At 45.9% G+C, this 13,053-nt stretch overlaps 1 protein-coding gene across 1 annotated transcript in view; it reads left to right on the top strand.

Annotated features, from left to right (window-relative positions):
* CNOT1 (CCR4-NOT transcription complex subunit 1) overlaps positions 1-13,053 on the top strand; it is a 1,017,784-nt gene that overhangs the window by 683,995 nt on the left and 320,736 nt on the right. Inside the window, 2 exon segments of the mRNA XM_030203593.1 lie at positions 11,666-11,962; positions 12,155-12,295. Of these exon segments, the coding sequence (XP_030059453.1) occupies positions 11,666-11,962; positions 12,155-12,295 (438 nt within the window).

Raw genomic sequence — 13,053 nt, 5'->3', positions numbered from 1 at the left:
GCCAAGTACTGAGATAAACAGTGTGACTAGGAAGGTTATATTCTTGCTAATTGCCAAAAGGATTTAGCCTTCCTTTCCTGTATTGACCAATTTGCCATATTCCAACGAGCTGCCAGTTTCCAGTTTAGGGGGGAGCATTGTTAATCTTTAGGTACAAGGTACACTTTATTCCATAGAAGCATAGAAGGGTAGTAGCCAACTCATGAAAAACTAAGATCATGGGGGAGAGCAAAAGATATTTCTGGGAGATACCCAGAACTAAATTTGAAGCAAACAGCACAATGAGCTCTATTTGCCCATTTTCTTGATTGGTTGCCTTTGTATTTGTCATTTTATTTTTAGAAGAGGCTTATTGCCACCAAAGACAGTTTTGGTACCTGCCCATTGACATTTTTTCGTGTATTTTGCCCTTATTTTATGTTGAAAACAGCCTGTAGCTTGAGATTCTCACTTGAGTACTTGTTATCCTGTATTCTCTGAGGGAACAGTTACCTATATCAGGTGTTCTCCATAGACAGGTTATAAGTTCTCAGATACCCACCTGCCTCCCTTAGGTGTTGTCTCCAAACTAAGCTTTTCCATACTGAGAAGTCCCATGTGACAGTATAAAATGGAGAGTCACAGGCATGTGCAGTGCTGCCCCTTAATGTTTTTTTTATTTTATATTTTATTTAACATCCATCTATTAAACAATATGGATACAGAAATGTATAATTTCACAGCTTAATGGAAAAAATTAGATTCATTTAGACCACAACTTAAGACAAGATACAAGGTAAAATAAAAAAAATTATATTAGAAAAAAAGAAAACAAAAAGAGCAGGATTGGGGAGGAAGTGACGTCACGGGGCTGAATGGTCGCTTAATCCCTGAATTCCGCACTTCCCTACCTTCTTTAAGGTGCCATCTGAACTAAAAATCCTCTCCAAACTTCTGAAGGAGCCGCACCAGACGGGTGAGCGATCCCAGACTACAATATGAGTAAAAAAAAGCGGTGCGCCGCAACGAGAGAGCAAGCGCTTGTCCACGAGGCAGACGGACAGAGGCCTAGCTCGCCATGTCTCCCCCAAGCCGCGAAGAGCGTCGGAGTCGGGCTCGACTTCAACCCATGAAGTGCGCGCTGAATCTGCCCCCAAGCAAGCACTCCCGCAAGATCTGACCAAATGCCTGGAGGTGATCAGAGCTGAGATCCTAGCATCTAAGGAAGAAATCCTGGAACACGTGGACACCCTCAGCATGGATTTGAGAGAGCTGGGGGGGGGGCAGGGTAGAAGCCCTAGAGGAGCGGGCGGATGAACAGGGGGAGAAAAATGAAGATGTGGACAGGCGTTTAAAGCAGATGGCGGAGCAGGCAGGAGAACTACAATATAAGCTCGACGACCTCGAGAATCGGGGACACAGGCAAAACCTCCGGTTCCGTGGAGTTCAGGAGAACGGCGACATGGAAGATGTTCCTGCGGTAGTGCACGCCATTTGCGCACAGCTGATGGGAGAAGAATTTGATGCCAGCGCAGTGGATATGGACAGGGCCCAAAGAGCACTGGGGTCTGTGCGAGATAACAAGCCACGAGATATTGTGGTGCGGTTCACCACCTATGCTTGTAAGGAGCGGATTTAGCAAAAAGCCAGAAAGCCCCCCAACCTGGAGTTTAACGGGGCACGTGTGGCGATATATCAAGACCTTTCCTTGTTTACTCTGAATCTGCGGAGAGCCATGAGGCTGGTAATAGAGATTCTGAATAGATTCTCTACAGATGGGCATTCCCGTTCGCTATCTGCTTTGAACTCAATGGCGAGAAACTCCGCTGCCGTAGTATGGGAGCAGCGTGGAAGAGCTTACACAAAGCGGGGTTGGCCCAGACAGCAGCTATGCCGGGAGGGATGGCCTCCTCCACAAAGGCCCGCCTTCAGAGATGGAAGAGAGTGGAGAAAGCGGCTAAGAACACGCGACCCCAGACCTGAGGACACACTGCTAGACCGGTCGGAGAGAGTGCTGAGGCTGGTGGTTGAGGCTCTACTGAGGGAAGTGAAGAGTGACTGAAATGGGAGAGTTGACAAGAGAGACTTAACACAGATGATTAGGGATGACAATGTGCATGAATGTATAAGGGGGGGTCGGGGGGTAGTGTTTATTTAGATTGATAGTTTTAATACTGTTATAGGTTTGACCAGTGGGATTTCTTCCTTTGATCCCAAGTAGTGCCTTATGGCGCTAATTGGTGGGTGGTGGAGAGAAGATAGAGTGCGGGTTGGGGGAGAGGAGGGGAGGTTCAGGGGGGAGATAGGCGGGAAGGGGGGCTGGGGCCGGAGGGTGGGCGTGGAGGGAGATAGATTGGGAGGGGTGTAGTAGGGCAGGGTAAGAGTCTTCCATTCACAGTTAGTTTTGTTCAGAGACTGTTAAATGGTGGACTTTAAGTTTCTCACATATAGGGTCTGAATTCTCCATACAAAAGGCACGCCTTGCTGCGTGAATTACATCTGATGAAGCCACAAGTGGTCTTTGTGCAAGAAATCCACTTTTTAACAAAGCACGAGGGACTACTGCGCTCTAAACAATACCCTCAAGTAGTTTGTGCCTCTGAGGTAATGGGTGCAAAAAAAAAAGGGGGGTGGCTATAATGTTCCATAAAGATGTCCAGGTGCAGATTTTGCACTTAAGAAAGGACAGAGAGGGGAGATTTCTTTTTCTGCATGTGTTGCTGGAGAAGGAGGAGTATACACTTGTCAGTGTCTATGCACCGAACAAGAGGCAGGAACGTTTTTTCCTGCGTCTCCGGAAGGAGCTGCAGGCCTTTGTCAGAGGTTAACTACTGGTGGCGGGTGATTTTAATGACACTGTGCAGCCTGGGCTTGACAGGTCGGCTCCTCCTGCTCCGATGGATCGTAAAATCTCTCTGGCACTGAAACATTTCGTAGACGAGATGGGTCTATATGATGTGTGGAGATTGGGACATCCTAGAGGGATGTCCCATGTGCATCTCTCCTACTCCAAACTAGATTATATTTTCCTTGACAAAACAATGTCCTGGGGGGGGGGGGGGGACTCAGGTATAGGTCATATTTCCATATCAGACCGTGCCCCAGTCTGGACTAATTTCCCTTCTTTGAGGGAAGAGGTGAGAGAAAAGAGATGGACATTCAATAACTTTTTGCTACAGGACCCGGAAACGGTGGCCAGCTTTATCCCAGTCTTGGGAGAATACTTTGATATTCAGCTTGGAGAAGAGACGGCTGAGGGGAGACATGATAGAGGTATATAAAATAATGAGTGGAGTGGAACAGGTGGATGTTCACGCTTTCCAAAAATACTAGGACTAGGGGGCATGCGATGAAACTACAGTGTAGTAAATTTAAAACAAATCGGAGAAAATTTTTCTTCACCCAACGTGTAATTAAACTCTGGAATTCATTGCCGGAAAATGTGGTGAAGGCGGTTAGCTTAGCAGAGTTTTAAAAAGGGTTGGACGGTTTGCTAAAGGACAAGTCCATAAACCGCTACTAAACAGACTTGGAAAAATCCAAAATCCCAGGAATAACATGTATAGAATGTTTGTACATTTGGGAAGCTTGCCAGGTGCCCTTGACTTGGATTGGCCGCTGTCGTGGACAAGATGCTGGGCTCGATGGACCCTTGGTCTTTTCCCAGTATGGCATTACTTATGTACTTATGATATTAACGTGGACTCGGGACCTGCACTTGGGGCGGTTTGGGACGCCTTTAAGGCGGTATCGAGAGGGTATTTTATTAAACAGGCAGATCAGAAGGCCTGGGCTCATAAGGCACGCTTGAGCCAATGTATGGAAAAGCTGGGGGCCTTGGAGACTAGGTACAAGGTATCAGGTTCTGTGTCTGACCTTAGAAGGCTACAGGCCGTGAGACTGGAGATTGCCACGCTACATGAGGATAGTCTGCAATTTGTGCATGCAAGACTTAAACAGGTTCATTATGCCTGCACTAACAAGCCAGGAAGGATGTTGGCTGCTAAATAAGTAAAATGAGGACAGATCGACATATTTTGAAAATTAAGGATGCTATGGGGGGGGGGGGGGGGGGGTGGGTACGAAGGCCGGCACAGATTAGAGAATGTTTTGCTCAATATTATGAGACTCTGTATAGGGAGGATGCTGCTGTACAGACCGGGAAAATAGACGATTACTTGGGGGCCAGGGGACTGTCTGTTCTCTCAGCATCGCAGAAGACTGAATTGGAAGAGCCGGTGAGGGTGGAAGAAGTAGTCCAGGTTATTAAAGCGCTGCCAATGGGGAAGGTACCGGGCTTAGATGGCTTCACGAATGAGTTCTTTAAGGCATACGTGGTGGATCTAGCTCTGTATTTAACGATGATTATTAATTTGGTGAGGGAAGGAGCACCTCGCCCTAAGACTATGATGGAGGCCTGGGTGGCTGTCATACCAAACCCGGCAAAGATAAAACTGAATGTGCCTCGTATCGACCCATCTCGATCCTTAATGCCGACGTCAAAATCTTGGCTAAAGTTTTAGCAAATCGTCTGGGAAATGTGCTTTCAAGCCTGATCCACCTGGATCAGGTGGGTTTCGTAGCTAAACGACAAGCTTTGGACAACATCCTGTATGCAGCTCAGAAGAAGGCCAGGCCAGTGGTGCTGCTTGGATTAGACGCTGAAAAGGCGTTTGACCGGGTCCACTGGGGGTATCTGGATAAGGTCTTACATAGAGTAGGGATAGGCCAGTATTACAGAACCTGGATTCTGACGTTATACGCATCGCCGCAGGCCTGTGTGCGCGTAAACGGAGGGAATTCTGGGGCTTTCCAATTGGGTAGGGGAACACAGCAGGGGTGCCCCTTGTCCCTGTTACTTTTTGCTCTAGCGATGGAACCTATGGCAGAGGCAATTCGAGAAAATGAGGACATTACCGGAGTGAGGGTGGGAACACAGGAATATAAAGTAGCATTATTCGCAGATGACGTTCTCACTTTAACAAACCCATTAGTTTCTCTTCCTCATTTGGTGAAGGTGATAGAAGAGTATACCGGGGTATCCGGATATAAACTAAATGCTAGTAAATCAATAGGTTTAGCGGTGGGAGTGTCATCGAGACTAATGGACACACTGCGGTTGTCCTTTGCTTTTAAGTGGGAGGAAAGACAACTGAGTTACTTAGGTATGAAGATCTCGGGCAACTTGTCTGAATTGTTTGCCATTAACTATCCGGCCCTTAAGCAGGAGGTCCAGAGGGATCTAGATAGATGGATGTTGGTGGGGCTATCCTGGTTCGGGAAGATAGCTGCGCTCAAAATGAACATACTGCCTAGGTTCCTGTATCTATTCCAGGTTCTTCCCCTGCGGTTGTCCAGATCATTTCTATCTGGGTTGCAGGACAATTTGAACCGGTTCGTGTGGAACCGGAAAAGACCGCGGTTGCCCCGCGCCCTGTTGTATAAGAGTAAACGTGAGGGAGGGCTGGGGGTGCCCAACATGTTCTGGTACTATAAGGCAGCGTGGGCGGCGGTAGATTGATTTAGGAGGGAAGACCATAAACTGTGGGTAGACATTGAACAAAATTTGGTGGGTTCTCGGAAACTCGGGCATCTAATGTGGCTGGCAAGTAAGCACCGGGGAAGGGTGGATAAGTTCCCGCCCACAGTCCAAACCACTTTCTATTATTGGGACCTTATGTTCCCAGACCGAACACCTCCAGTGTCGGGCCTAGCACCGATAGTGGACAACCCCCTATTTGAGCCTGGTATAGGAAATAACACTTTTCGTAGATGGGCGGAATCGGGACTAGACATGTTGGGGCAGCTGCATGTGGGAGGGACTATTGTGCCTTTTAAGGATTTGGTAGATGATTTTGGGCTTCGTCTAGGGGATCGGTATGCTACCTCCAAATGCAGCATTTTCTGAAAGGGCAGGCCTATCAGGGATGTATGAGGCGGGATACTCACCTGATGGAGGAAGTGTGTGTAGATTCGAGAGGTACGCGAGAATGATCTCCTTCCTATATGCTTATCAAGTGGCAGGTTCAAAACCATCCCTCTTACATAGACAGAGGTGGGAACAGGAGCTACAATTTACTTTGCTGGAGGCAGGCTGGGTGGCTCTCGAGAAGAGGATTTTGAGGTCCTCCACAGCAGTGGCTATGCAGGAGAGTGCCATAAAGGTCTTTTATAGATGGTATTTGACACCGGTCAGATTACACCACATGTTTGCTCAGGTATCGCAGCGCTGTTGGAGGAACTGTGGGGCTGTGGGAACTGCGGGACATATTTGGTGGTCATGCCCCAAGGCCCAGGCATACTGGAAAGGGGTGCAGTCACGTCTTCAGGTATGGGTGGGCAAATCTGTACAGTGGCATCCCCTGATCTTTTTGTTAGGACAGAGGCCAGCGAGATTTACGTTGGACCAGTGGTTACTTTTGAGAGGTGCACTGAACACAGCCCAAGTCAACTTAGCACAAAGTTGGAAATCCCCGTTGGTTCCCCCAATGATGAGATGGATAATCAAGGTACGATACATATGCGAGATGGAGAGATTTGACTGCTGAGAAGAGAAAAACTATGCCTAAATGGAAAAGGGTCTGGGAACATTTTTTAAAAAGATGTTCTGGATAAAGGGGATAACATCTGAGTGGAAGGGAAGACGAGGGGGGTGGGAGGGGGGAGGAGGGAGGGAGGGAAGGTCTTGGGACGGGGAGCGGGTGGGGTCACTTTATTAATACAATAAAAAAATGGAAAAAGTTTGAAGTATAAGATACTGTTTCAGCATGGTTATCGTGTAAAAGTGAGTGTTCGTTATGCACTCCATTTTGGACTCAGCAAATATGTGGCATATCATATTGGTTTGTGTATTACGATGCATATGTAATGTTATGATTATTCATGCTTAATAAAGACTTCTATAAATTAAAAAAAAAAAAAGAGCAGGCTCAAAAAGGCAATCTGCAGCCAGACTACTCAGCGAGTTCTCACACCCTATTGGGTTACCTAGGTCGAACTTTCTACACTTTCTTTTGAAATCAAAAATTCCTTCAATTTCTTGGGATCCATAAACATATATGTAACAGAATTCAATGTTATTATACAACTCAAGGAAAAACTAATTTAAATAATCCTCCCAGAGTTAGAATTCTTGATTTTAAGCCGAGAAACTCTCGCTGACGAGCTTGAGTCTCCCTGTTTAAATCTGGAAAAGTTCGAATGGTTTGCCCAAGAAATTTACAATTCAAATATTTAAAATAAAGCTTAAAGATATTTGTTTTATCCATTTCCAGTGCGAATGAATCAATAAGAGTAGTTCTCTCCATAATTAATTCCAATGAGTTTTCTAGAAACTCTGTGATATTAAGTTCTGGTTGCTGTGACTGAGGATTCAGGGGGTTCACTGTTCTTCCAGTTATGTACTGTGTTCGGGTAATAGGCAGGAATCCCTCTGCTGGGATACCTAGAATTTCTCTAAAGTATTTTCTCAACATGTCCATAGCTGGGATTAGTGGCGATTTAGGAAAATTAATAAAACGCAGATTATTTTTTTCCCTGATTCTCAAGAAAGTCTAGCTTACGTGCCAGAATCTCTCCCCTTAATGTTTTTAATTGGCGTACATTTCTTTGACATGGCAGTTTTCCTTTTGTTCCTTTGGGTTTCAACTCAGAACAAGTCTGTTATCTGGACCAGAAGCCACCTTACATCACTAGTTATGACCTTTTTTTCCCCCTCTTGTTCCCTCTCAACTTACATTAGTTTAGTCATTGCAGAGACCTCTCTTGCGAGTGCTTTCCCACCCACCATGCAAACATGCTTGTTAGTTTTGCTTTTTCTGCGTGAGGAGCAGCTGCTTTTTGTGGTGTCGCCTCACACGCCAGTTAGAGTTTTTTTTCTCTGACCTTTTTTTTTTTGAGTGCCTATCGGTGGTTTTTTTCTACCCAGCTTTGTTTTTCTTTAAAAAAAAAAAAAAAAAAAAAACATAGACCTTTACTTTTTAGTAGTTTGCCCCACATCTAAGTTTTCCTTTCTCCTTCGACGCGGGCCGTTTTCAGGTCTGCCTGGTTGGGTTTCTTCTTTTTGTGCCTTTCCCCTTTTTTCAGGCACCATCACGTCTTTTTGGCCGGTGCGGTTTTTCCTTCCATGTCCACGAAGACTCCCATGGCTTCAAACATTGTACCCGGTGCAACCGGACCATCTTGGGGAAAGACACCCATTCTTCGTGTCTTCAGTTCCTTGGCCTCTACCATAGCCCTGCCAACTGTGTCCTCTGCCTTTGTATGAAGAAGAGGACCCAGGTTTCCTGGGAGGCTCAATGTGAGAAACTTTTTGGAGCCAAGGCCAGTTCTTCGATATCAGCATCGAGGTCTGATTCATCGGCATTGACTTTGTGTCGCATCAGGAGTCACGGTTGGAATGGCTGCTTCAAGACCCTGTGACACTGGAAGCAGTGAGGCATCATGGGTCTCCACCTGTCTCAAGGCCTTCAGCCATGCAGGCCCCCGGGACCGTCCATTGTCAGACTCTACCCCGAGGCGACGGGAGTATTCGACGTGATCCTCGTCGGCAATGAGGAGTAAGGGTGACGTGCATCGGGTGAAAGCGAAGAAGCACCATCACCAATTTCCCTCAATACATGGTGCCAGGAGCTCTAGAGAAGTGTTGATGCTGGGAGGACTGCTCCCCCTCCATCCAGGAGGTGCTGAATGCGTGCGTCTCCAAGCAGCCGAGATCCTGCTCCTGCACCGGCCCCAGCGATTCTGCAACCTGCACCTCAACCGATGCCACAGTCTATCCCGATGTAGGCCCTCGAGCGCATCCGGGCCTTACTTGATATGGCCTTGTGCGTCGGTATCGGGGGTACTTGCGCCTGCCATATCTCCTGCTGTGGCCCCACCTGGCCCTCAGCCTGCGCTGCGGCCTCCAATTCCTGGCACCGCTTGCGGCCCCGGTGTCGACTGGCACCCAAGCCGGAACCCCCTCGATGTCTGGAGGAAGCTTCCCCGGAGTCGAGGTGGGAACTGTTTTTGATTCTGCTCTCGAGGACATGGGTCCTCGGTATCGAGGTGGGGCCCGGTCTCGGCCATCCCTTTGGGAGCTGTTGTCCGACACCAAGGAACTGGAGCGCTCATGGGACAGAAAAGGATCCCATGTACTTTTCCTCTGACGAGTCCTATGGGACTTCTTCTGAGCCCTCCCCTCCACCCTAGAGGAGACTGTCTCCACCTGAGAAACTTTTCTTTCACCTCATTTGTGTGGGAAATGGCTGAGGCCATACCCTTCCCCTTAGAAGTGGAGGATGAGCCCATGGCCAAGATTATCGAGGTCCTGGACTATACCTCTTCTCCTAAGGAGGCAGTGATGCCCTCCTCTCCATGAGGTAGTCAAGGCAGTCCTCATACGGAACTGGGTGTCCCCTCTCTCCTTGTAGCCCCCAAGAAAATTGACAATATAGGATCCACGGTGAATCTGGGTTTGTGAGGTTCCAGTTACCTCATGATTCCATGGTGGTGGACAGCAGTTTGCACACTTCGGACTGCAAGAGAGTACTGGCCTTTTACATGGAGTAGACGAAGCCCTACAGATAGTCCACCCAGCTTTTTGTTTTGATCCCAACAGGATGGGGGTCGCTATCAGGACATGCACCATATCCAATTGTCTGGCAGATTGCATTTCCTTCACTTACGCCCAGGCTGGGCTGACCTTGGAGGGTCATGTCACAGCTTATAACGTCAGAACCATGGCTTCGTTGGTAGCCCACTTGAAGTCAGCCTCCATTGAAGAGATTTGCAAGGCTGCGACGTGGACTTCAGTCCACACATTCACATCTCACTACTGTCTTGAGCAGGATACCCGACGCGACAGCCGGGTTGGGCAGTCAGTTTTGCAGAATCTGTTTGGGGTCTAGAATCCACTTCCACCCTCCTAGGCCTGTTTTATTCTGTTCCAGGCTGCACTCTCATTTAGTTTGTATATATTTTCAGGTTAAACTGTGTTAAGTCCTCGCCGTTACGTGGCCCAATTGACCAATGTTTATTGCTTTGGGTGAGTCTGGATGCTAGGGATGCCCCACGTGAGAATATGTAAGCCTGCTTGTCCTCGGAGAAAACAAAGATACTTACCTGTAGCAGGTATTCTCCGAGGACAGCAGGCGGTGGCTTCTCAAACTCCCGCCCACCTCCCTTTGGAGTTGTCTATTTGCATATTTTTGTTTTTTTTGCTTTTGTATTAAACTAATGCAGGCGCGTTTGTGGCGGGCGGGAAGGCACTAGCGCATGTACACTGAAGTGTGGCTTGCGCGCCTTAAAACTCTAGTTTTTTTTCTATGGCATATTTGTCGGACCGGGCGACGCGGATCGGCATCTACCCACTTGTGAGAACAAGAAGCTTGCTGTCCCCGGAGAATACCTGCTACAAGTAAGTATCTTCGCTATATAATCAAACGAGTTTTTTTTTCTTAATATGTTGCCTTTTATTATATGTTTTTTGAGAGGACTCTGAAGTTTTATGTGGGCAAAACAAAATTTCTCAGATGGTACAAAATGGTACAATTTGGTGCCACTAAGAAATGAATATTGTTGCAATGAAGTTGTACACAATCACATAGACTGCACAGACTTAGTTTAATGTGCGGGGACAATAGAACATCTAAATATCGAAAACACTCCCAAACACATACCCACTTCAATAATAAGACTTATTTTTTTACTAAAAAGAATGAAGCATGTCTGAAAACTTGAACCTCTGCCCTGATGAAGATCTGAAACTTGGCCATGTCGGTTGAGGTTCTTAGAGATTTAGCTGCTGCCAGTTAAGTAATTCATCATAAGTCATAATTCTGAATTTACAAGTCACAATTTTGAAGTAGTTATATCTAATCACCTTGAAATGTGGAATCACCTTCAAATACTAAAATATTGGATGAGTGACGATTTGTACTCGACTGTCTGAAAATTGTTTATAAAGCAGTGTAGGTGAACTATATTCTGAAGATCCTACGTAAATAAGTCATCTTATTGAAGTGGGTGTATGCTTAGGAGAGTCCTACACAATAGCATGTAAGAAAGACCAAGTTTCCTCTGTACTTCTTTGCCAAGTAATGCTGCTGATTATACTGAGAAAGCATATGCTTCTGTAGAGGAAGATGAGATGGGACTCTGTCATATCCGCACAAAGACAGATTGACCTAGGTACCTAAAGATTCAGTTGGGTTAAGAAAATGAGCAAAAAGTCCCAATTTTATTGGATTCCATGCGCTTGATTTTAAAAAAAAAAAAAAAAATCAGTGGCACTTTGATTAGTTACCTATTCATATGCCTTCCAGAAGGTGACAGCACAATTAAAGTATTATAAGAAAAATTAGCAGTAAATCTCAGAAACTGAGTTCATCCCCTTGCTTCAGGGAAGATTCATATGTCACAGCTGCACAAATCATTGTGTCTGTCTGCAAAGAATAGTGCTTACCTTGTTGCCAACAGAGCTCCAAAGAGCTACAAATGGGGAAAACATTGTCTCCTTGGTTTTGTATAGATTGTTGATATGCTGTCAAATTTTGAACTATTGTGGTTATCCATCAGGGGAGAGGTTCTTGATCCCTGACCCTATATTCAGGGGATTGACGTGTCCTGGGTACCGAGCTTATATTTTTGTTCATGTGCTGTTAGTGTTATAGATTTGATGCCCATTAATTTTTGTTTCCCATAGATTCCCTTATTCCAGGCCCATCCTCAGTTGAAACAGTGTGTACGTCAGGCAATAGAGCGTGCTGTCCAAGAGCTTGTCCATCCAGTGGTGGATCGCTCTATCAAGATTGCCATGACAACCTGTGAACAGATAGTCAGGAAGGACTTTGCACTGGATTCGGAGGAATCTCGGATGCGAATGGCAGCCCATCACATGATGCGCAACCTCACTGCAGGAATGGCCATGATCACCTGCCGGGAGCCTTTGCTCATGAGCATTGCCACAAACCTGAAAAATAGTTTTGCCACAGCACTACGGGTATGTGCACTACTCATGTCATATATTTTGAAGAACCTAGGAGATATTAATGTCTTTAATAAAGATTAGTTTATAGTTAAAGTAATTGTAAATAAGAATAGAGATTTACTATCGATATTCAGTAATTTGTCTTGAAGGGTTGCTGTTTCTCTATGATTACATTAAAGAATTAAGCCTGTTCTTGTTTGTTAGGCGGCATCCCCACAGCAGCGGGAGATGATGGAGCAGGCAGCTGCACAGCTAGCACAAGACAACTGTGAGTTAGCATGTTGCTTTATCCAGAAAACTGCTGTGGAAAAAGCAGGCCCGGAAATGGATAAGAGGCTAGCAACTGTAAGTACCTGGAATAAAATCACAGAGCATGATATCAGAGGCCTTACAGCTGTCCTACCTGATTTGACTAATTTCATTTCTAACATAGTACATAGACCCTTTTGGTTTTCGTTTCACATCACAACTAGAGGTAACCTGTGCTTTTCCAAGGGCAAACAAATTATGGAGCCTTCACAAATGAGTGATGTCATTGCACAGAGCCTGGGTATGAGAAAATATAAATAAGTTATCTGAGCTGGTGAAGCCTTCAAATGCAGTGAACTATATATATGCAGATCCTCTTGCATTGGTGTCATTACATGGGGCCAAGTCAGGTCTTTTTTTTTTTAACAGAACCTGAAAGTTACTTTGTGGTGATGTAATGTCTTTCATACCTTTTGAACATTCTAATTTTATTTTGGTTGCCAGGTTGCTGCTTTTTGAATCTTTTTAACTCTTAAAAATCCTAATCCAGAAACAGAAGACTTTGGCGACTTTAAGAAGCATGGGCAATGTGGCAGGGCAGTATTCGTGACCAATACATACAACTTGAGCTTCTCGTACCTCAGGCCCAAATATTAACATCCTAAGCTGTATCACTTTCCAAATAGTGGTGCCCAGGGGTGAAGGAGAAGCCTTCAGTGCAACAAAATCTGACCCCCAAGTACATTGGCATCCAAGATGATACATCCAGTGGTGCTGGAGCTACACCAAATGCTTATGGTTGCATTAGCATCAAGGAGACATTGATCCTGTCAAAGTAGATCATCAGAGATTGT

This window comes from Microcaecilia unicolor, chromosome 5 (assembly GCF_901765095.1).
Source record: "Microcaecilia unicolor chromosome 5, aMicUni1.1, whole genome shotgun sequence".
Classification (NCBI taxonomy): Eukaryota; Metazoa; Chordata; class Amphibia; order Gymnophiona; family Siphonopidae; genus Microcaecilia; species Microcaecilia unicolor.
This window is presented reverse-complemented; position numbering and strand designations above follow the sequence as displayed.